This window comes from Marmota marmota, unplaced genomic scaffold, assembly GCF_001458135.2.
Source record: "Marmota marmota marmota unplaced genomic scaffold, marMar, whole genome shotgun sequence".
Taxonomy (NCBI): domain Eukaryota; kingdom Metazoa; phylum Chordata; class Mammalia; order Rodentia; family Sciuridae; genus Marmota; species Marmota marmota.
In genome coordinates, this window is record NW_025999992.1 from 1383382 (window position 1) to 1408725 (window position 25344).

Here is a 25344-nt window from a genome sequence, read left to right on the forward strand (position 1 = left end):
CAGTGCATTATGGCTGGGCTCACTCAGACATGACCACACGCGTGAACCTTCCTTTGCTCCAGGTCAGTCCTGGCACCTCCTCTTCCCCTACCCCCATTCCCATCCACTACTGTACTACGCTTCTTCATGTCACTTGTGTGTGGGGTTACAGAATTTTACCTCATGGATTTCTGCATTATTTTTCAAAATCAGGATTTTTGAAAACACAACATTTGAAAAGAAGAGTTTCATGGGAGGAAGGATGGATGGGCACAATCCAACGGCAATGTGATAGCAGAGGAGGCGTGTCATACCCTCGATGGCACCACAGACCCAACTCTCTCAGGATGGCATCCTTTTTCTAGAGAGTTTTCCAGAAGGTTTTGCAAGTTTTAAAGTGAGGACTGTATGATTATATGGATTTTACAAAGGCAAATAAATGTAAGGTATTTCTATTAGTATTTACCTACTTGGTTAAATGTAAGGTATTTCTATTAGTATTTACCTACTTGGAGAACCCATACAAGAAAAGGGTTCAGCTGGTTTTCCTAAAGGCTGGAATTATATGCTTCATGGGAATATGTGTGTGTGTGTATGTGTGTGTGTGTGTGTGTGAACTCAGTGTGTTCCTCTTTGTAAGACAGTAAGCATTATTTCCATAAAAACATAAGATGTTATTTAAAAAATTATATGTCAAGAGTTTACCTTTTCTGGATATTGTGAAATCTCTAAACTTGCTCCCAATACATGTCACAGAAAATTTATTTAGTAATTCTAAAACTACCTACAAAGAAAAGGCCAGGCCCAAAAGGTTTCTCCACTGAATTCTACCAAACATTTAAAGAATTAATACCAACTCTTCACAAACTTTCTGAAACAAAAAACAAACACAGAAGAGGAAGGACCATTTCTCCAACTTAAATTATAATAAAATTAAACAATGACATTACAAGAACCTACAGACCAGTGTTTTTTTTTTTTACAATATGGATACAAAGCCCCTCAACATAACATTAGCAAATGAAATCCAGCAACACATCAAAAGTAGTATATAGCCAGGCATAAGGGTGCATGCCTGTCATCCCAGTGACTCAGTAGGCTGAGACAGGAGGGTAGCAAGTTTGAGGCCAGACTCAGCAACTTAGACCCTTGCCTCAAAATTATAGAAAAAACAAAAATTTAAAAACTGGTGGGGGGAGCTGGGGTTGTGGCTCAATGGTATAATGTTCGCCTAGCACATATGAGGCCCCGCATTTGATTCTCAGCACCACATAAAAACAAACAAACAAACAAACAAACAAATAAATAAAGGTATTATGTCCAACTGCAACTAACTAACCATATATATATATATATATACACACACACACACACACACACACACAAATATATATAGTTTTTATATATATATAAACAAAACGGGGATGTAGCTCAGTGGGAAAGCACCCCTGGATTCAATCCCCAGTACAGGAGAAGAGGTGGGTTGTATATGCTACAACCAAGTGGTCATATCTGATTACATTTAACCTATTACTTATAGAACACAAGGTTCTAAAAAACAAAAATCAATGAATGTTATACATCATTGTCAAGTGAATGAAAACCAACATGATTTTTATTTGTAAAGAAACACTGTACCGTTAAGAAAAGTGCATTCTTTTCTTTTTTTTAAATATTTTTCATTGTAGATGGATACAATACCTTTATTTTATTTATTTATTTTTATGCGGTGCTGAGGATTGAGCCCAGTGCCCCTCACATGCCAGGCAAGCGCTCTGCCACTGAACCACAGCTCCCGCCTGAAAAGCATATTCTTTTTATTGCCTACTCTTAGAAGTATGAATAACATTATAAATTGTTTCTTAAATTATAAAATCAAGTTTATTTTAAAAACAGGCTCAAATATATTTTTTTACCAAAATTATAAAGCCATACCCAACGTGAAGGATCACTGATCAAGTTAATAAACAGTGCTGACAATTTGGTCCGTCGGATCTCTTGACAGGTTGCGCAGGACACAGCCATGAAGCACTCGGCACACGCCTTCCGGACACCCCACACATTGTCAGAGCAAAGCTGGAAAAACCTGGGCAGCTGCGCAAGAAGGGTAGGTTTTAGGCAAACTGAGGAGGACGCTATGTCACTTTTCTCCCATTTTCTGCTTTCATAGTGTTTTAAACACTGGATTTTCTTTAAAAGTACCAATTTTTTAATATTAATACTCAGTAGTTTTCAATAAATCACATCTAATTCATAACTGACTATGCAAACCCCAAAACACTCGACAAATGCAGCTATTATCTCAGGGCTTGTTCTGCATGATAGATCCTTCCAGAAATAAGCCACGTGAACCTGGAGCACACACATCTCACATACTACTGTCTAAAACTAATCTGTAGATTTAAGATGCCACCAAAATATTGGAGGACCATAATAAAATTAATTCAACGGAATAAACTAGAATTGATTTACTTCATAGAAATGGGAATGGTAACAATGAATTGAAGACTGTCACATGTATTTAAATTTTTAACAAACTGTCCTTACCAAAACACAATTTAAATGCCCAGATTCTAGGAGGGCAGATATCTAAACTCAAAGTCATGATCATCTTCCTGTTTTACATTCATGGGATTGTGTTAATAAAATTTTGGGACAAATGCTTCCATTTCAAGTTTCACATGCTACTCTATAACACACCATTTACTCTTCTATATTTGTGATACTTACCAACATTTCCTCAGTAGCTTGTTGGCCAACTACACTGCAGATATCTCCAAAATTGGCAGCACAGACCTGACAACAAAAGCATTGGTGACATTTCAATATACCGCAAAGAGTTCCTTAAAAATAATACATTGAATTTCACATATCAATATGTTAACCGCTAAAATTATGCATTCTTAAACAGAAAACAACTGACTATAAAGGTACCTTCCGCACATGGAACATCCTGCAATCACAGCACATCTCACAGAACCTGGGGAGGATGAGACGTTCTGTAATGTCCTTCCCAACCATGGGCGCCATCTTGCACATTATCTATAAAGTAAGAAAAGACACACTGGAAGTATCTATAAAAAGAAAGACTTTCTCAGTTAAGTTTGATAACCGAAAAAAAGAAATAATGTAAGGAAATATAAAATGATGTGGCATCATTATACTGATTACATCGTAAAGAATATTCAAAGCAAATGATAATTCCAACCTATTTATCCAAAAGGAAACAGAAAAACAGGTATTAACCATTATTGATAAAATTAACCAACAAATACTAAATATACAATAATCCCACAGAAAATTTTAAAACTTTAATTTTCATCCATATTACTTCATCATTGTTATTTAAATACCTAATCATTTTAATCTTTACAAGTTTAAAAAATAAAACACCCTACATTTTCCTAGTGAAAACAAGAGTAACTGTCCAACAGGGAGACTGTCCTGGCAGGACCGGGTGCTAAGCACCTGTGTGTTACTAAGGAAGGCTGAGAGGCAGCTCTCGCGCTGCCAAGCACTGTGTTCACAGAGGATCCTGGATGCTGGACTCATCATGGTTCTGCAATGTGTGCTTCAAGGAAAGCCAGGAAAGTCCCAATATGCATGTTTCAGTTGACACAGAACACCAACCAAAGTGAGGCCTGCTGATTCAAAAATGAGCTTTATGGGCTGGGGCTGGGGCTCAGTGGTAGGGTGCTTGCCTACCATGTGTGAGGGACTGGGTTCGATCCTCAGCACCACATAAAAAAATAAATAAATAAAAGAAAGATTTTTTTAAAAAGAAAGAAAATGAACTTTCCACTATAGAAATTGACACAGAAAGAAACCTGATGGTCTATCATCATTTAGCAATGAAATCCCCTCTGACCCTACAAACATGACAAAAAGTAAAAGGTAGATATTGGAAAGACAGAAAACTCTTTATTCATATGACAGTTGTCATGTATGACAACTATGCACCTCTGCCTAGACGGAAACAAGCACCACTCACACCATTTAAGGCGTGGTTTGTAGGACACATGTCAGAATACAAACATCTATTGTATTTCTTCTACAAATTACAAAGAATGACTGGGCACCTTTAAAACATCATCTTTCACAATGTTAAAAAGACATGAAATCTAACAAAATACAAGATCTTCTGATGATAACTATATTGACCAGGTCGATCAAATGCTTCAGTAAATTGACAGATCTATCATATTCATGGATTGTTAGGCTAGCAATTCTTCCCAAACTGATCTATATAAAATAATTCCTGTGTCAAAATCCCAATATCATCAGAACTGGAGATATTGCCTGCGACTCCTAGAGGCCACGGCCAGCTTTGTTTCTCAAACAAGAATCACCAACTCAAACTTTGGATAGAAACCCCAGGTTACACTGTATCACTACTCATCTAGGACAAATGAATTTGTTAGAATGAATCATTCCTAAAAGAAAATAACTGGGAGCCAGGAAATGTAAAACCTGACAACTAAGCAGGAGTGAGTGAGTCTGAAGAGGCCAGCGCAGGATTCCTACCAGTGCTGGAAACAGTCCTCAAATCATAATGATCTCCTGATTCTAGATCCCATCAAAAATCATGACTCAGTACACCCTGCTCATGTGAGCCAACAGTCACACCAAGACTGATGTCCTTCACTGAGGAACTCTGAAGGAAGGAAAAAAATGCTTTGGAATAGGTAGAGGTGGTTGTTGTGTGACACTGCGAATGTACTAAATGCTACTGCATTACACATGTACCATATGCTACTGCTACTGCATTAACACTTTAAAATGATTGTTATGTGAATAAATATAATTGAGGAAAAAATGAGTTCATTACTAGCTGGTGAGTATTTAAAAACAAAATAATGAGATGCAGCAACCATGGCATAGAAGTAGCACTAGCCAGGGACGGCATGCATCCCAGCCAAGGCCCGGGCAGGCTGTCCTTCCCTTAAGGGCTCCCAGCAAGGGAGGGCTCCCTGTGTTTCTTCCTTTACTACTTTTTTTTTTTAATTTAACTGCACTCTGTGATAACCATCTTATTTTCCCATTTGACACAACGAGTTTACGGTAACTTACTGCTTTACTGTATGACGATACACCTGTTTCCTCAGTCATTATATGTCCCTTAGCAGTTGGCAGCTACTTTAACAATCATGTATTAAATGAGACAAAGCAGCCAAGGTCTGATGGGCACTCAACAGGTACCTCTGCCTAGACGGAAACGAGCACCACTTACAGCCACGGCCTCCGTCTTCACATCGTCATTGCTGTCTGGGGCAGTCAGCTCTATCAGCACCGGGCATACTCTGGTCTCCACATCAAATCTCTCGATCAGCTCCTGCTCCAGCAGAGCCAGCAGCGCTGCCTGGCTTGTCTTCCTCACCTGGGCAAACCATAAAGACAAACATGTGCCTGATGTGACAAAACTTGACCACTCCACGTTTACAAATGTGAAGATTTCTCATAAACTTAAAGGAAGACATACTCGCAAAAAAATTTTTTTAGCTATTTTCTTCAACTATTACAAAGACGATGTGATAGACTATGTTGTAACAGTGGAACACAAAAGCCATCCTTGTAAAGATGTCACAAAGGTGCACTGACAAACACCTGGGAAGGTACCAAGTGAGCACAAGTACTAGGCAGAAGGGCATTCAAGAGACCTAATGCACTTGTCTGACTCTCAACAATGTCTTATCTAAGATAACTGGACATTTCTGAAACACAAATAATAAAATTAGGAAAAATAATCCAATGAAAACCCAGGCTGGGCTATTCTACATACATTAAGCTACATAAAATTCCTTTAAGATCAAATAAATGGAACTCTTACCTGATTATTCTGATCTGCAAGATATCTGACCACAATAGGTAGTAAGTATTTGGAAAAAGCATATGGTATGGAAGGGCGATTTTCTTGACAAAACAATGCAATATGAGGCACCTGTTCCATCAGCTCTGCTCGCACTGTTGGTTCTGTTGAAATAACAGCAAGGTGAACAAGTGAGCTGTCTTTGCACTTTCATCTTTAGCAAGGAAAAGACTTACAAAATCATCTTTTCACCCTGCAGTCCTCCTCCAACCACCAGCAGGTCCACCGAGAATGAAGGAGGGATCTACCCAGACCCAGGTGCTACACTTCATAGCACGTACCAAGCATACAACAATTCCTTTCTTTTTCAGTACTGGGTATTGAACCCAGTAGTGTTCAAACACTGAGCCACATCCCTAGACCTTTGTATTTTTTATTCTGAGACATGGTCTTCTTGCTAAGTTGCTCAGGGCTTCAATAAATTGCTGAGGCTGGCCTTGAACTTGTGGTCCTCCTGCCTTAGCCTCCTGAGCCACCAGAATGACAGGCATGCGCTACTATGCCTGTTAGATTCCTACTCTTTCTGCACACTACACATAAACTCCAGATGAAATACAAGTTTCAAACTTGGGAGGGAAAAAAACTCAAAGGACTAAAAGATAATATTAGAAGAAATGTACAATCTTAAGATGGAGAAGCAAACACTACCAAAGAACTAACTAAAAAATCAACTAATTCACTTTATAAAAACTTCATTACAGCTGAGTGCAATGGTACACACCTGTCATCCCAGTGACTTGGGAGGCTGAGGCAGGAGGATTGAAAATTCAAAGCCAGCCTCAGCAACTTAGTGAGGCTTTAAGCAACTAGGAAAGACCCTGACTCAAAATAAAATATTTTTAAAAAGGGCTGGGGATTGATGTGGCTCAGGGTTTAAGCATCCCTGAGTTCAATCCGGTACCCAAACCAACAACAATAAAACAAAGTTTGTTCTCTGTTTCCTAAAATATACAAAAATAAACACTGTATTTACATGATAAATACTGTACATGATAAACATGTCAAAAAGAGTAAATTACATGTGGAATATGAATCTAAGTATCAAAGGCAAAAAAAAAAAAAAGGTAAAGTTTCTGTATTAGATAACATAGGAAAATATTCTCATGACTTTGGAATCAGGATAAGCTTCTCAAAGAGCACATAAATAGAAAGCCCATAAAAAAGAACTTTTTCTTCCCTAGTACCCTGGATTGAACCCCAGGCCTCATGCAGGCGAGGCAAGTGCTCCCTCCACAAGCCTAGGACTTCTCTTCTTTAAGAGGCACCATTTAAGAGTAAAAGGTCAGCCAGAGTAGAAAAGATACCTCTAAGACACATAAATGGCCTAAGGATACTTAATGGGTATAAAGAATTTCAGGGCTGGGGATGTGGCTTGTGTTAGAGCACTTGCCTAACATGTATGAGGCTCTGGGTTCCATCCCCAGCACCGAAGAAAAAAAAAATTCACTTTATAAATCTATAAGGAAAAAATCTATAAGAAAAATCCTGCCAATTTAAATAAAGGGGAAGAGACTTTATACTACAAAAATCAAGGTGTCCAACTAGCCAGTAAGCACATAACCAGCACTCAACTTCACAGGTCACTAAAGAAATGCAAGTTAAAGCATGCCCTCACACACCCGAGCTCTGCGCAAACAGGTGATGCTGCAGGCGCAGACTGAACACATGCCCAGGCATCTGTAGACAGCTATGCCACTCTGGAAAACACCAGGGCACTTCCATCAGGGTGAGGCTACGCATGTCTTATGACCCAGTGACTCCGTTTCTATGTACCCACGGAGATGTGTGCCTGTGTTCAAAGCAGCACTAACCTATGCTGGAGGCAACCCACGCGCCCACTCCAACCACAGTGGCACTTAGCTGCAGTGTACTCGCAGAGCACACCACTGGTTAAAAAAAATCCGCAACAGTCACAAGCAGCAACATGGAGGAGCTTCAGAAACAGAGGCCAGACACAAAATAATCAATGCCCTTAGTGGTCAGATGGTGCCTACCTTTAGGAAAGTGGGCAAGACAGAAATACACTGAGGCAGTTTCTAGGGTACTAGCAGTTTTTTTCTTTTGGTAGTGTGTTATTCTCGGTATTGAAAACAACAACAACAACAAAAATCTGCTCTAAACGTGTTATTTCTGAAACCCTGGGCATGTGCTTTGGACTGGTCTGGATTCCAGATTCATACATGCAGGCACAGAATGAGAACTGCTGCTCCCCACCCAGAATAAACATACTTATCTCATACACACAACACCACAGAATCAGTGCAGAGTGATTCCTAGCTGCTAAGGACCCTGGGCCTGGCAGCACAGCTCTGAACCACAAGTGACAATGCCACAATGAAGGTCAAACTACAGCACCAGATCCCTACAAAGACCCATTAATGATGAACTCACAATCAGAAACTATAAAAACGAAATGATCCCTCAATGGCAAAGCGATAAAGACACAACAGAAGGATAGTAGCACCAAGCACTGCAGCTACACAAGCAACCTGCAGAGGCCTTCACCATTTCAAACACTCGGCTAACATGATGAAAGGAAGTGTAACTGAAAAGAGAATGTAATCAATAGGACAAGAAAAACAGGGTCCTGAGAAGAAGTACCAAGTCTCCTGAAAATGAGAAAATGGAATTAACAGCAATGAAACATTCCAATTGGACAGCAATTGGAAGAGACTCTGCTGAAAGACGTTGTCACAGTGCAGATGGGAGACAAAGGACTAAAAAGTCAAACAGTCAGAACCCATGGGAAAGCAACACACTGAACTACAGAGAGTGTTACATCCTCAACCATGTGGAAAACACCTACGCAAACCAGAAACTAAAAACTAAAATCACACACACAAAACTAAGGGAGGCAGCTCGGGAAACACTCCCAGCACTACATCTTTTCTGACCACTTACCCAATTAGTGCTCCCTGCCCCTCACCCTTCCACCAGCTGGGCTCCAACTCCCTCTGAACAGCCTCCCCTGCTGGCTGCAGACTAGCAAGCTCCTCCTTGGGGACCAGGGGCTACCACCTCCACTTCTCAAAACTCTGCACCCCTTCCCCTCTCTGCATCTCAGCTTTCTATCAAAGCCAACACAACCCGTCTCAAAACTATTTCATTTCAGTGAAAATTACAACTAAAAATCACACTTAATGAGAGCCTCCTAACACCACCCTAAGGCAAGCACATAAGAACAATCTATACACAGATTATTAATGAGCTTAAAAATGTTCTTTCCACCCAATAAGACAATTTTAAAAATGTAATACTTATGTAAATAGTTAACATATCCTCATTAAGTAGAGCTCATCTAAAAATTAAAAGATGAGACTTTTAAGACATCAAAAAAGTTTGTCAGAAATTAAAAACATATGTTGATAGCATAGTTTTTTTTAAGTTTTAAAATTTACTTTTGGATTGTTTGTAAATATCAAATATAAAAACTACTTAAAACTAAGTATTTACTAAAATGGTAAGCTTTATGTTATGTATATCTTATCACAATACAAAACATATTTTGAAAAATTTCAGCATCACTATTTTCTAAAGCTCAAATCAAATTCGCCTTTTGTGCAAACTCCTGTCTTTACCGTAAAATACACCAGCCTTAGTTTTACGAAGGGTATTTTACATTTGCCCAAAAATTTTACAGCACCTTCTATCTCTTTTAATTTATTCTAAATTATTTTTTAACATTTCATTAATTTAAAAATATTTAAGACATGATGCAAAATAATATTCTTGGGGCTGCGGATGTGGCTCAAGTGGTAGCCTGCTCGCCTGGCATGCATGCGGCCTGGGTTCGATCCTCAGCACCACATACAAATAAAGATGTTGTGTCCGCTGAAAACTAAAGAATAAATATTAAAAAAATTCTCTCTCTCTCTCTCTCAGAAAAAAAAAAAAAGAGAGACACACTCCTGAAAAAAAAAATTTCTTATTTTGATAAGAAATGTCCAAAGTTAAGTAAATGGGTCCAGTATGAATTTAGTAATGGACTTTTTTTTCTTGTTACTGGTGGGTTTGATAATTTACTTAGGAAATCTTCTAAAGAAATCTCATATCACTTTAACTTTTCCATTAGTTTTAGAAACACAAATTTGGTAAAAGAAACCTTTCTAGATAACCTAAGTGTTTCCTCTGCATACACAAACATACCTGAGTCGTCAGCTAATCTGTTAATCCTTTCCAAGACAGCAATGCAATCTCTTTCATCATCACACACTTCCCTCAGTGTATCCAGCAGGCTCCGGGCCACCATTTGTCTACACAGAAAAAGAGAAGTACATAGTGTTCAGGCATCAATAGTTATTATTTAGAATCTTAAAAGACAGAACCCGTATGGTTTCAATAAGCAATTTTTTCTTACTACATTTTAAAACATATGAAACCTGTAATTTCCTAAGTGGTAAATGCCAGTATTGATTTCATAGATGAGACTGAATATTTCCCAATATTTTTCATCTTTAACAAAATGGCAAATTTCTAAAGTCAACTGAAAATTCACTTCAGCTATCCTTCGATTATCCTAACAATAAGAAAATATATTCAGTCTTCATTACATCTTTACTAGCATGGATTTTATACATCTATGTTCAAAAATTTGGACAAGGACTTCTTCATTTCCCAGAAAAGTTTGGCGAAGCGGTCTGGACAGCACAGGTGGACAAAGCAAGTGCAAGAAAGAGTGCTCGCTGGCAGTCAGGGCTGGGCCGGTGCCCTGAGTACCAACCGGCACAGAGCAGGCTACGTGGTCTGGTGACGTTGACTCCCAGTAAGCAACCTGCAGGATTCCAGAGCATGCCAGCGGCAAGACGGTTTGGTCTTGGCAAAAAGCAAAGCAAGAGCACTGTGTGTGTCCCAGGATCAAGAGTAACACCTACAGCACAGGTCAGGACAATGTGATCGCTGCAGCCTGGTGGCTCGGACTGTGCACATTATACTGCAGGCTGGGTGTGCTGTCCTCCCTACTGAGACAACCCCCCCCTCCACTTCCAGGTTAATGGAAAGAAGGTGCACACACCTGTTGAACACGTTCTCACTTGCAGCATACTTGTCCAGTCTCCCCAGTGGCGTCAACATCTCATCTTGTGAGACAAAGTCCAGGGCTGAAGGTATAATAATCACATCAGACTCTGAGCTGTAGTCATCCACACCAACTATCAGAGACATCAGAAATACTCCTTACACACTCGGAAACCACAAGCACCCCTCACCTGTGTGCAGCACGCACACCGCTGGAGTGGTGAGGAGGATCCCAAGGGACCCTCGGCCTCAAGCCAGCAGCACCAGGAGCTGAAGGGTGCCCCTTCTTTCTCCAGATGCCATCTCACTACCGCAGCCACAGGGAGCACAAGGCCAACAGCTACAGATCACGGGAGGGAACAGGGACCACAGGTGTAAGGACTTACATGCTCGATGGGAACATGTGTACTTGGAAGTAATACACACACAGTCAAACGGGATATGGTGGATTCCACAACGCCAAAGGTACAGCTAAGGACTTCGCTCACTAGAGGTAAGCTAAAACCAGCAGTGTACTTACAGTCACTAAACAAGTGCTCACTGAACAGCCTATGCCCAGGACCAGGTTTACGCTGAGGAAATGACTATGGAAACACCATAGCTTCTGCCCTCAAGCACTGATGCGCCACTGAGAAGACAACCTACTTTAAAATGCATCACAAAGAAGGCAGGTACTGACTGCAAGGCCAGAAACTGCTTACACTGCCAGAAGAGGAGGGAGAACCAGAAAATGGATGAAACTAGCAGAAGGTAAGGGCTTCAAAGATACCAGGCAGACAAAATCTGAAGGCACGACTAACTGGCACCTGCCCACTGAATGTGGTACTGTCACCTATCAGGTGTGATTCTTGTGCTATCAAAGTGGAGGGGCCAGACCACAGTCATGGCTGAGAAAAACAATATACTCAAAAGGTGCCCTGCGGAAATGTAGCTATAGAACAATTAGCCAGGACATCCAAGGCTCGACGAAGATTACTTTTTATTTTGTTTAGTTTCTAATATTTTAAAAAGAGAAAGATTTGAAACATGCTTATATGATAAAAGTAAATAGTCAACAAATAAATATAAATCCAAGTGCTGGGGAAAAGGGAATATAACTGATGGGAGAATCGTGAGGCTGGAGGAGGTGGAAGCTGGAGACTCCAGTAAGAGCTCCCAACACCAGGAGGTCAGGCCCTGCCCGAAGCATAAGCGCTCCCAGACATCCCCCTCCACGGTGATTAACACCCTCCATTCCTGCCTGTCACCACCTCCGATTTGCTAGCTTGCCTTAACTTTCCATCTGTCTCTGCAGAGCTAGATATGGGCTCCAGGAGGACAGGAATTTTCACCTTATTCACTGCTTTATCTCCAAGAATATTTCCTGGCACAAAGAAACACTTAAGCTTTTCTGCAACCAATCTGTTCATCACTCACAACCAGATTTTATCTTTGCTCCAGGTCTTTGCTCAGGAAAGCAAAAACACCACAACATGAGAAGCACCACAATGCTGCCACATGAGGAATAGAAAAGGCCTCTCATGTCCCAATTAGACCCCACTGTCACTGCTCCGACTGGGCACACCCTCAGTGATGGAGTGCGGCCCATTGGTTCAATCCCCAGTATGGCCCAAAAAAGGCCTCTTTAAAATGTGAGTGAGTCCATGGGATGGGCCCATCTTGTGGCACTGTACTCTGAGCAGTGCACTAAAAGAACTATTCCACCCCCAAGAGAATGCCATCAGAAAGCCACTACAAAAGGCAGCACTTCCAACTATTCCAGTTTGCTAAAATGAAGACAGCTTTTATATTTAAAGAAACACCCAAACATGCTCTTCTACTTCTGACTAAGGTGGATCATCTAGGACCAAATTGACCCTAACACTTTAAATGGTTTTTAAAAAAAAATAGCTATAAGAAAATAGTTTTTGATACTTTTAATCAACCAGGGAAAAACTCACTTTATTTATAGAACAAAGAATGACAATTTACTTATTAATAAGCCAGATGGCAGAGCAACAGACAACAGGCCAGGTGCAGTGGCACACACCTGTAATCCCAGCGGCTAGGGAGGCTGGGGCAGGAGCAGCACGGAGTTCAGAGCCAGCCTCAGCAACTTAGCAAGGCCCTAAGCAACTTAGTGAGACCCTGCCTCTAAATAAAATATGAAAAAAGGCTGGGGATGTGGCTCAGTGGATAAGCACCTCTGGGTTCAATCCCTGATACCAACTAGACAATACCAACTTCCCCATTCTATACCCAACAAACAGAAACCTTTCAAATACAAAACTGACTTTTCTCAGACATGCAAAAGCTGATGTCCTCAATGACAGACATACACCATTAGACACATTTAAATTCTTTAAGCAAAAGGAAAATAATATCACAAGGAAATCTGGATCTACTTAAAGAAACAAAGAGTATCAGAAATGGTTAATATGTGGGTAAATAAAAAGCTTCTTTATTTTTGAAATCTCTTAAATTAAGATAAGTGTTTAAGGCAAAAATATGTACTGTCAAGTAAACAGATAGAAGTGCCCTGTGGAGGTCAAGGCCAGTGGAGGTAAAGCAGCTCCAGCAGGGGAAGGGCAGCAGGGGGGTGAAGCAGAGAGCCATTCGCCTCTGTGAAGAGCAGCGCCCCGGGAAGGCAGACGGGCAAGTTAAGGACCCGCGCCAGTCACAAACTCCAAACAAAATCAACAAAGACAACAGCTAACCAGTCAATAATGACTGTAAAAACTCAACCCAAAAGAAAAAAAGGATAAAGGAGAGAAGCAAGAGAGGGACAAACAGGGGAGCAAGATGAGAGATTTAAGCCCAACCTTAGCATTAAGTACGTTAAGTGCAAATGGTCTAAATACCCCAATGAAAAAACAGTGATTGTCACACTGGGTTATGAATAACCCCTAACCGTGTTCATCATTACTTACGGTAAATTTTACACAGCTTCTGATCTGCAACTCACAGCAAAGTACCAGCATTATGAATCAGAGTTGTAAAGGCCACTCAGACACACTCATTCAGGTAAGTTTCCTCCTTTGTACCTAAGACTGTGGAGCCAGCATGACTTCAAAGGCACCTTTATGCAGGCTCTAGAATTCTATGACTATGACCAAACTGTTTCATCAGAGTCTCACATGTGTTAAAGGCAAACATTAATAACACTGATTCTGGTCATAAGCCGGGGGGGTGGGGTGGGGGTGGCAGTGGGAAAGCTGCCTCCAGCAACCACTGTCAGCATCACTGTGTTTAAATGCAGATTCTGAGACCCACACACTGATTGTGTGGCTTCACAGTGAGGCCCTGAGCATTTATTTTTAATAAATACCCCATTAAATTCAAATGTGAACTGCTCAACTACATTTGAGAAACACACTCCTAGATGTAACAGAATCGTGCTTTGCTTCAACCTTTTTGTCACAGTCTGTCAATCATGGTTGACCACTCTTCTATACAGGAGCGTTCCACTCTGGCACAGACCCTGGTATCAAAGGTCTACTTCTACTTCCCAATACATTGCCCCTGCCAACATCCACAGAATCACCCTGGCTTGACATCCTTCCTGTCCTACGTCAAGCTGACTAAGACTATGGACCTCACCCCTATGGAGTCCACAGGCTTTGATCACCACTGCTACAGAATGTACCTGTAAGTCTTACCCAGCCTCAATCAAACATCTGCCCCAGGTTACAAAGAGAAATTCAGAAACAAGCAATTAAAAAACTATCATCACCACTAAAAAAACTCTGAGCACACATGCCTTAAGGAAGGAAGGAAGCCCTGTGTAGCACAGAGGGAAGACACCATTTGCAGTAAGGTCCCTGCAGCTTATTCAAAGTACATGTTAATTTTAATGAATTAGAGATGCAGATTGCAATCTTAGGACTAATCTCTAAAACATGCAAGAAGTATAACTAGAAAGCCAACAGAGGAATTAAAATGAATACTGAGTTAGAGAAGTTTTCCAAGTCAAGACAATTCTTGGAAGATACACTAGAGCTTGCCAAGCAGGACAGAGGGCAGGAGGAAAACATTCTAAACAGAGAAAGTCCAAGATAGAGTAGAGGAGAACCATTTCATGTTTGAAAAATTACAAGGAATTTGGTATAGATTTTTTTTTTCTTTTTTAACATTCCCTATACAAGTTGGTATAGATTTTTTCTAAGAAACAACTTAACTAATGTCAACCTTTTTTGAGCAATAGACAATTCTGGATAACACATATATTCAACTAAGATAAAATTTCACTAAAATCATCACTTTTTTCAGTTGCATTATTTTTATTTGTTCTTTTTAGTTACACAAGACAGTAGAATCTATTTTGATACATTTATACAAGCCTGAAGGGTCTTGCTTGATATCTTATATCTTATTCTAACTAGGATCCTAGTCTTGTGGATATAAATGATGGTGATCCACTGTGGTGGATTCATATATGTACACAGGAAAGTTATCAGATTGATTCCACTGTCCTTCCTGATCCTAACTCCCTTCCATTTCCCTTCATCTCTTATTTTTTAAAAATTAAAGATCATGTATTTTCCAAGCCAGATGACTGTCTTTCCACCACATTCCAAAAGGACTCCAGGCCTCATTTCCCAACACTCCTTTCCAACGGCCCTGCCAAGCAGCAGAGGGCGGAAGGCAGGACCTCAGGAAGGCCTGACTCCCCCCCCACCCTCCCACCCCCGCGGAACACACACCATCAGCAGCACCACAGCTCTGCATGAACATGCCTCTTTCTCTCCCTTGCCAAACATACCCAGATAGATGACAAATTCAAACTGGTGCTATGCTCACTCAGTGAAAAATTTCAATCCACCATTCTTAAATCTTAAGAGTTCTTTTAGAAGATGGTTCCAATCCATTCTGTTAAAAGTGCCCAGAGCCGCGTCAACAAATCCACTTTCCTTCCTACCACACACACACTTTGTGTACTCCACAATGCCAAGTGGGGGAGAAGGGATGCCAGCTACCATGAGAACAAAGGAGAAAATGGGACACTTGCCCCATCTCACTAATGGTGCATGTGCTTAGGAGCAAGAGGAGCACGGGTGCCAAAGGGGTCTGCCCTCACAGCTTCAGTCCCCGCAGTCTCCTCATCTGGCATGACGGGCTTCTGTCCAACACTTACGGCTCTTACGTCTCACCTACTTCATCCACTATTTCTGACTCAACTACAGAAACAGTGCTACAGAGGTGACATGAAAAATGGGCATAGCACTCATGAACACTGCCATCTATGCTACACTTGGTGCAACAGAGGGCATGGGGCTTTTTCCTGTCACACTGAACTTATAGCCCAAGCTATTGGTCCTTGAAGCAACTGCGCAAAGGTGCCAAGACAGCTCTACTCTGCCCCGTTCTCTCTTGCTCCTATGTGTGGGTATGTGGGTGGGTGGGAGATGAACCTAAAAGTGCTCTATCTGTGAGCTACATTTTGGGTTGTCTTTTTTTTTGGTACTGAGGATTGAGCCCAGGGGGTGCTTAACTGCTGAGCCAAATCTTCAGTCTCTTTTTATGTTTTATTTAGAGACAGGGTCTTGCTTGCGTTGCTAAGGGCCTCACTAAGTTGCTGAGGCTGACCTGAACCCATGATCCTCCTGCTTCAGCCTCCCAAGCTGCTGGGATTACAGGAGTGCACCACAGTGCCCAACCTTTCTAAAAATTTTTTGAGACAGGGTCTTGAGAAGTTGCCAAGGCTGGTTCTGAACATGTAATCCCTCTGTTCTGGCCTCCCAAACTGCTGGGATCCCTCTTATGTGAGTCTCTTCTCAAAATTATTATTCACCAAAGTTAGAAGTTCAAAATAGCCCTTCCCATTCCCATCACATTATTTATATCAATATAATTTCTCAGTGCTTATAACCCTTAAAATGTGAAGTTAAAAACTGATGCTAAATACTGTCTCATTCTAAACAGTAAATCCTATTCATCTATCAATTCATAATTATTTTTTTAGAAATCTTATCCATTAGATGACTTTTCAATAAAATTTTGCTTTCAACAAAATTATGTGTAATTTGTATATGATCTGGATGATCAACTTAGTAGTAATGGAAGCTTAATAAAAAGAAATTTTAAGTTCAATGGCTACAAGGACATTCAAATGTTAAATTTTCCTCTATATACCTATTTTTGGTACAAATAAACATGGTAGGCAGTCACAAGTCTCGGCCTACGCAGATTAGGGTCAGAGTGTGAGTGGGTGGGAAGGGGTCAAGAAGAAAGAGAACAACGGGAGGTGGCAAAGCAGGGAGTGTGCTGGAGACGGTAAACTTGGTAGGTGGAAATGTGCCTGAACCCGCTCTGGAGTTTACATCCTGTTTCAAAGGGACACTACTGTTATTTTTACAATACCAATATTTGAAATACACTGGAAATTACATCCTTTGTGAATATAACCTTGGAAAATCCTGGGTATCAACTTGACAATGTATGTGTGACACAGAGTTTTCAGATGGTTTAGGAAACATGCGGTAATGTTTGGAGACCACTGTCCTAGGACAGCAAGTGCCACCCATCCCTAGGCGCTCCTCATGCCAACCCCACTCACTCCCACATTCCTGCACTCCCCAGCCCTCCATCCCACCCACTGGCTGAGTAGGGCAGGACGCCTCAAGTTGGACTCCAGGCCTGGGGCACCCAGACCCAGCTCTTTCTCCTGCTGGTGTCAACTGCCTTCTGGCTTTGTGTGGTGTCATCCGTCCTGCGTTGGCTGCTCCAGCCTCTTCTGTTTAAATGTGCCTATTACAAATAACCTCACAGGACATTCCTACTCCAATTAAGACTTTTCCTCTGGGGCTGGGGATGTGGCTCAAGCGGTAGAGCGCTCGCCTGGCACGTGTGCGGCCTGGGTTCGATCCTCAGCACCACATACAAACAAAGATGTTGTATCTGCTGAAAACTAAAAAATAAATATTAAAATTTCTCTCTCTCTCTCTCTTTGAAAAAAAAAAAAAAAAGACTTTCCCTCTGCATTCCTGCAGCCTTGAGAGCCCTTGAGGTTTACTTTGCCAGCCACAGCAGTGTTTAGTTTGTTTTCTCTTTTTCTTCTGCCACCACTAACCCACTCCTCAACACAAATTCCCTTAAAACCCCCAATTTAATGTTTATTACAAAGGCAGCAGATTCATTTAATATCAATGGAAGATGCCCACAGAGGTGCTGGGAGAGTCAGGGTCTCTCTAACACACTTTAACCCTCCTGTCACTCACAAGTGCATCAGCACATCATGCCTTTGACAAGTACCACACCGAAGGAAACTGAGGAATCTGTACACGTCACTTTCACCATGCTTGATCAGAACACCCTTTTATCCCCCACATAATGGTTGATGATATCCTATCAAACAGGAAAAGGTTGAGGCTCTGCCCTCCCCTTCAATTTTTTTGCCTTGATACTGATAAGACCACAATCAATCCATCAAATTTTCTCTTTCTGAAGTCTTTACAAATAAACACACCAAGAAATTAATAGGGAGGAAGGACAAGCTCTCCTGCAAAGCAGAAGGCCTGGGGCAAGACTCACTGTAGGAACAGGGTAGTCCCCAGTGTTGGAACCTTCACAGGGGAGAAGGGTGGCATACATCACCTCAACATCACCAGTAACAGAGAAGCAGCCCTTGGTGCCTCTGACCAAGGGAGACTATGAGAAACAACTACAACACTTATACCTGTGCTGTCAAAAAGTGAAAAGAGGCACAGCCTAAATCAAATCTGGAGGAAACACATAAACCCAGTGGACTTCAAACATATCAGTATGAGCCAGGCGTGGTGGCACAGGCCCGTCATCAGGCTCCTCAGGAGGCTGATGCAGGGGGATCTTAAGTTCAAGGCCAGCCAGGGCAACTGAGGGAAAACCTAAGACTGGGGATGTACTTCAGTGGAAGAGTGCTCACCTAGCAAGCGAGGCCCTGGTGCCAACCCCTGGTACTGCCAAAATAAGTGAATACATTTTTAAAAACTTAAAATTTCATTATTTAAAATTAAGTTTATGGCTTTACCTAATTTGGCCAGAAAAAAACAAGATTCATTGAAGCAAATGTGTACTGAAAGTTCACTGTTTGCCGGGCACTGTGCTGTGGGTAAAATGAAACGCAGAGGCCTGGATTCTCCAGTATAGCGAGAGCGGGTAGATCTTGGCCAGCAGGGCAGCTGGCCTCCTGTTCTTGTGAATAAAGTCTGACCAGAAGACACGCAGGCTACTCATTTACATACTGCCCAGAGCTGCTCTGGCCATACAGCAGATCTGAGTAGTTACAACAGAAACCATGTGGCCTACAAAACTGAACTATTCATTCTCTGTCCCTTTACAGAACTTTCCAACGCTGGTCTAGTGTTGTAGCAGAGACCCAATTGAGTCTTTGCTGGGGGAAGAAAATTAATAGAAAAGACAAAAATGTGAAGACCAGTTCAGTCCTCACCAAACACAGCCTTAAGCAACAGGCATGTCAAATTTAATTTGTACTTTGGAACAAATAATGTTTACTGGAATTCCTTCCTTCAAATATAAATGCTAAAAGTTACTAAATCCTTAGAAATTATCTTTATAAGCAAGTACAAAATTGTCCTTTATGTTCAATCTCACAAGTAATTTATAGCAGGAATCTTTTTTTTTTTTTTTTGATTGAACTCAGGGCACTTAACAACTGAGCCATATCCTTTTTATTTCTTTATTTTGAGACAGGGCCTTGCTAAGTTGCTGAGGCTGGTCTTGAACTTGCCTTTGCCTCACAAAATAGTTTCCTATGGTATAGTTTACCTCCTTGTCCAGATGTTCTGAAGTATGATTTAGTCAAATATTAAGTCAACCTCAGATCCAAAGTACTAAAAACAAAAACAAACAAACAAACAAACAAAAACTGGCCTATGTACTAAACCACACAGATTTCATTATTTCCCAAATAATACAGCCTAAAAACTATTTACATAGCATTTACATTGTATTGGGCATCGTAAGTCATCTGGAAATGATTGAAGTCATACAGGAGGATGTGCACAGATAATGGGCAAATCTGGCATTTGATAAAAGGGGCCTGCCTGAGCATTCAGACTTGGTATCCAAGGGGGTCCTGGAAACAATCCTGATAGATTCTGAGGGACAAACATACAATAAGTAAATATAAAGGGCAGTGGCATGTTTATTTTCCAACTGGTTACCAAGGTCATGTTTTCTAAACCCTGTGATACAGAAGTATGCAGCCTATCAAAGGCCTGTACGTGTGGATTTTATAAGCATGTCCTTTGTTCCCTTCAGAGAGAATGGTTTCCTTATAGTCTTAATAATCCAATCATTTTGCTTACAAAGACTCTTTCTTCTTTACCTTTTTGTTGTTGTTGTTGTTGTTCTGGAGATTGAACCGAGGGCACTTTATCATTGAGCTACATCCCCAGCCCTTTCTATTTTTTATTTTGAGACAGGGTCTTGCTAAGTTGCCAGGCTGGCCTTGAACTTGTGAACCTCCTGCATCAACCTCCCAGGTTTCTGGGGATTACAGGTATGTGCCACCACATAAACCCTTTCTTCCCTAGTAGTTCAAATATAAAATTTGAACTATTCAGGACCAAATTACCATCAATCCCCAATAAATAAAGTCTTGAAGAAAAAAATGAGTTATTTCTACCAAAACAAATTTTATATTTAAAGAAAAGATGATAATGAATCTGACTTTTAATTTAAATTCAGATCCTAGCAGTAACATTTTTGGCATGATCACTTAAAGTAAGTACCCTACCTGCCTCTTCTTTCCCCTGAAAGTTCATGTTTGAGGGCTGAATGAAGCTGCAGCGTTGCGGGGTGGGTACGCCACAGGATGCTGTACCTGCTGTGGTGGCTGGTGAATAATTAATAATACTTATTCAAAAAGCCACTGTAACTCATTAAACTGAAAAACTAAAAGAGAAAAAAAAAACATCGAATCCTCTCAATAAACATAGAATAAAGTATTCAACAAAATCTAACACCCATTCCTACTTTCCTTAAGCTATCAACAAAGTCAGGGAAACTTCTCAGCCTAATAAAGGGCCTCTGTGATAAAACAATAAAACAGAAAACTCAAAACTTCTGCTCTTCTAATTGCACCATTAAGACAATGAAAAGACAAGTCGCAGATATGGAACTTGTCTGAGTATCTGAGAAAGGGCTTGTATCTGGATATATAAACAACTCTAAAACTTGGGAAGGTGTTCCAACAAAACCAGGAGCTAAAAATGTGGAAAGGCACTTTACCAAAGCAACAGACAGCAAATGAGCACATGAGATGACAGACATCATTAGCCATTAATGAGAAGCAAGTTCAAACCTCAAAGAAACCTCGCACTGAGCAGAAGGGCTAGAATGAAGGCTGCCGGAGAGAGCGGCCAGGGCGGGAGGACCTGCACACACTGCCCTGCGGATGGAACCTGGCGTAACCATCATGGAAACAGTCAGACAACTTCCTAAGATACTCCTGGATAAAAACCCAAGAGAAGGAACACACACATCTACATAAAAAATTGGACATGAAATGTGTACAGCAGCTTGATCTGTAATAGTCAAAAACCAGAGCCAATCCAAAATCCATCAACATTTCATGACAGAAAACAGCTGGGGAACATTAAGCACCTTGTTCAGGATTATAAGAGATTACACAGCAGGGCCAGAATGTGACTCCCAGATCTAAAGGTCTAAAAAGCCAGTGCCTTTTCCTTCCACAGACCCAGACTGCGATAGCGCCACAATTACTGCCTGGAAGACGCTCTCCGCCAATCTTGGTATCAATCAGGCCAGCAGTCAAGCTTGTTCCCAAGTCGAGGGAGCTAAGAAGCCAAGACACTGAAGACAGCAGAGTTAGGACATGACTGTGGGAGGAAGAACGGTCAGGTGATCATCCCACTCAAGGACCTCTGCTGAAAGCAGGCAGGTGCCAGGCCCTCCTAAAAAGCTATAGGGAATACTGATCTTTCACTGCGCAGGTCCAAAAGCCATGTGTCAACCTCCTTTGTGCGTCCGACATCATATTAGGGTCATTCTCAGATACAAGGGAAAAGCAAAGTGAAACTCTAGCTCAAGCTGAGGGACTTCTAACCCATAGCTGACAGCAAAAATTCTTCACCATCAAGAGAAAAAAATCCATTTATAGCAATTAAAAAAAAAAAAAAAGATGTAGCTAGGTAAGCTGGTACATGCCTGTAACCCTAGCTACCTGGGAGGCTGAGATGGGAAGATCACAAAGTCAAGGTCAACCTGGGCAATTTAGCAAATCCCTGACTCAAAATAAAAATTAAAAAGGACTGGGGATATGTTGTAGCTCAACAGTAGAGCACCCCTGGGTTCAATTCTCAATACTGCAAAATAAAAGAAAAAAAAAAAAGAAAGGTTAATGTAAATGTAGATATAAGGTAATATCAGTTTAATTAAAAAAAATACAAATTCTCTGTTTTGATGAAAGACTGAGGCAAAAGAACCAGAAATAATAAACCAGTAACCAAAGAAATGTGGCGACTTCTGAACTTCACCTACAAGATTGATCATTCACAGGCAAGAACAAAAACTCTACACTTAGTTTTGGTATTTTCTTTGTTGTTTTTGGTTATATAGCTACAAACCCATGTATAGTTACAAAAGTTCCCCCCCCCCTTTTTTTAATTTTATGTCAGGAATTATTAGCCCTTTAAAGCATCATTAATGATTTTATACACAGATGGACACCACTAAACCATTTTTAATTTTTTTTTTTTTTAGTTGAAGATGAACCCAATAACTTTATTTATTTTTATGTGGTTCTGAGGATGGAACCCAGTGCCTCACACGGGAAAGGCAAGTGCTCTACCACTTCAGCCCAGCTCCAGCCCCCATCACCACTAGACCATTTTTAGAGCACTCTTTCCTAGGCCATCAATCATATTACCTCTAAGATTTCTCCTGTCTCATCTTTTAGCAGCAAACAAAACATGTCACCAAGTCTCATTGCTCACTCTCTCAAATCCCTGCTTAAGAACACCTAAACATCATCATGCTCAAGAGCACCTCTGGGAGTTTTGGTGATTCTCTGGCCGCTACTGGACACAGTCACGTTTTTCTACTTCTCAGCTCCCCCAGTGGCAAGGACTGTAGGAAGTTTATTGGAACTGTTTTCTAAAAGTAGCTGGAGGGCTAGCCAGGCACGCTGGCGCAGGCCTGTAATCCCAAGGACTCAGGAGGCTGAGACAGGAGGATCATAAGTTCAAAAGCCAGCCTCAGCAACTTGGTGAGGCCCTAAGCAACTCAGTGAGACCATGTCTCTAAATAAAATACAAAAAAGAGAATGGGATATGACTCTGGTTGAGTGCCCCTGAGTATTCTGGGTAAAGGTATTACCTGTAAGAACTTTAGCAACTGAGAAAAATGAGCAATTTCTCTAAAACAATTTTCAACAAAATTGTAAATATGCAAATAATTGGTGCCTTCCAACAAATACCTAAGTTTTTATCCTGAATTAAAGTGAACANGGGGGGGGGGGGGGGTGCAGGGAGTAGCTAGAGGGCTAAAGACCAGGCACTGGATCAGAGCAGTGACCTTCAGTAATTTGTCATTACTGAAGGTAATGACCTCAGGATTTGTCATTCCTGTACTCCAACATTGCCCTCAAACAAGAAAATCAGAGCAATATAAAGAGATTCCAAAACTTCAACAATAAAACAGTCTGTGGGATGGCATGTTCCATAATACAGCTTCAAAAGCTCGTCGACATCATGCCTAGTTACTCTAACATAAAAGTCAAGAAGGACTAAATAAGCTGTATTATTCCCAACCTCCATCGACTCTTTTCTCTCTAGGTAAAACTAAACCCCACATAGCATCTTGGAATACTTCATAAGGGCCTTTAAAATATGGCTTCAAGCAAACTGCCTATGTGACAGGTTTGGGCTGCTCAATGTTGTAAAATGGGAAACTTGAGAAGAGATAATATTTTAGATACAATATTTAAAATCAGAAGGCCTGGATTACAATCATCTGAATTTAGGAGTTTTGTTCCTTGAGAAAATATTGTAGTCCCTTTGGGTATTAATTGACGTATTTACCAATATTAGAATACCACAGTCTATACATCACAAGATGGCGGGAAAAAATAATCTGTGCTTGAAAGTCTCCATAACTACTAAGTGTTAATACGACCATTCTTCTAAAGTTTTAATTTTAATCAGACTCCTTCAATGATTATTTTATAAACATCAGCTCATCAAATCTTACTGTATGTTAAGTCCTAGCTCTATCACTTTAGACATCTAGCAACTTCAATATAAACTGAAATTGAATTTTGAAAAGCTGACAATAGAAATTTGAGTATCTTTTCTTAAAAGTCTATCTACAAATTTGTATTGCTTCCTATTATTCAAGGAACAAAAATCATAAAAATGACATTTTATCCAACATTGAAATTTGCTGACACATGTACTTAAATGAAGTCTCTGGCTTGCTTTCACTTTGAAATTCAAAGTACATTTCATGATACAGTACTGAAAATAATCACTTTAGGGTTTTGGATTTTTGTTTGTTTGTTTCATTTGTTGTTTTTCTTCGGTGCTAAGAACTGAATACCCAGGGTCTCAAGCATGGTAGGCTAGTGCTCTACTACTGAGCCATACCCTCAGTGAAAATATCACTTTTCAACTTAAAAAAACTTAATTTTACTATGCCTAATGATAGTTTTACTTAACCTTTATGGCTTTTTGGAGGCTGGGGATATAGCTCAGTGGTACAGCACTTGCCTACACCTGTGAGGTGGAGTTCCATCTCCAGTACCACCAAACCACAAAAAACAAAACAAAACATCATGGCTTTTTGCTATATAATACAATACATCCATTTTTTGCTTCTTAGGATTGGGGGACTTTTTTCTTCACAGCTATCAGCCAAGCCAGTCTTTAACCAACCCTCTTCCCCACTCCAGACTTTAGAGACTTTAGAAACAAATCAAAACACCTGACCTGAGGCTAACTCAGGCCTAGCAATGCTTCCCCTGTCAAGATCTGGACTCCACCACGTCCTTTTGGGATCCACAGCAACAGTGACCTGTACAACAGAAGTGTTCTCTTCCACTTGCATTTAAGGCAGGTGACCAGGCTCTAGAACTGGATCAGACAATCATTTCTTTCCAATCCAAGGGTCAACTTAGACTAGGCCTGGCTGGATGGAAGAGTGAAGCACATGCTACCTTGGAGGCTGGCCTCCCCCCTGGCACTGGCGGAGAGAAACTCACCCATGGGCTCGCAGCCAACTCCGCTCTCCACTCTCTGCCTCTGCTTTCTATGGCTCCTCTGGGTTCCCAAGCTGTTTTATCCCCTTACCAACCATCGTGACCTCTATGCAGACACTATGGCCTCTTTCTATCCCTTCACAACAGGAGGCAAGGAGTCCTGTAAACCGCCTTAGGCTCAAAGATCCTCTGCCCCTGAGTATTCTGGGTAAAGGTATTACCTGTAAGAACTTTAGCAACTGAGAAAAATGAGCAATTTCTCTAAAACAATTTTCAACAAAATTGTAAA

At 40.9% G+C, this 25344-nt stretch overlaps 1 protein-coding gene across 2 annotated transcripts in view; it reads right to left on the reverse strand.

Moving 5' to 3' along the window:
* Ppp4r1 (protein phosphatase 4 regulatory subunit 1) overlaps window positions 1-25077 on the reverse strand; it is a 49113-nt gene extending 24036 nt beyond the window's left edge. Inside the window, exons 1-8 of one of the 2 annotated variants that reach the window (XM_048806737.1) lie at window positions 25059-25077; window positions 10857-10941; window positions 9992-10098; window positions 5807-5949; window positions 5210-5356; window positions 2914-3021; window positions 2710-2775; window positions 1915-2073 (exon numbers count right to left, since the gene is read on the reverse strand). In XM_048806737.1, the coding sequence (XP_048662694.1) occupies window positions 1915-2073; window positions 2710-2775; window positions 2914-3021; window positions 5210-5356; window positions 5807-5949; window positions 9992-10098; window positions 10857-10941; window positions 25059-25062 (819 nt within the window). In that variant the 5' untranslated portion in view covers window positions 25063-25077. Of the gene's footprint in view, window positions 1-1914; window positions 2074-2709; window positions 2776-2913; window positions 3022-5209; window positions 5357-5806; window positions 5950-9991; window positions 10099-10856; window positions 11044-25058 lie in introns of those variants that run through there. The other variant, XM_015506024.2, reaches the window with a different exon arrangement.
* Between the last annotated feature and the right edge of the window lie 267 nt (window positions 25078-25344).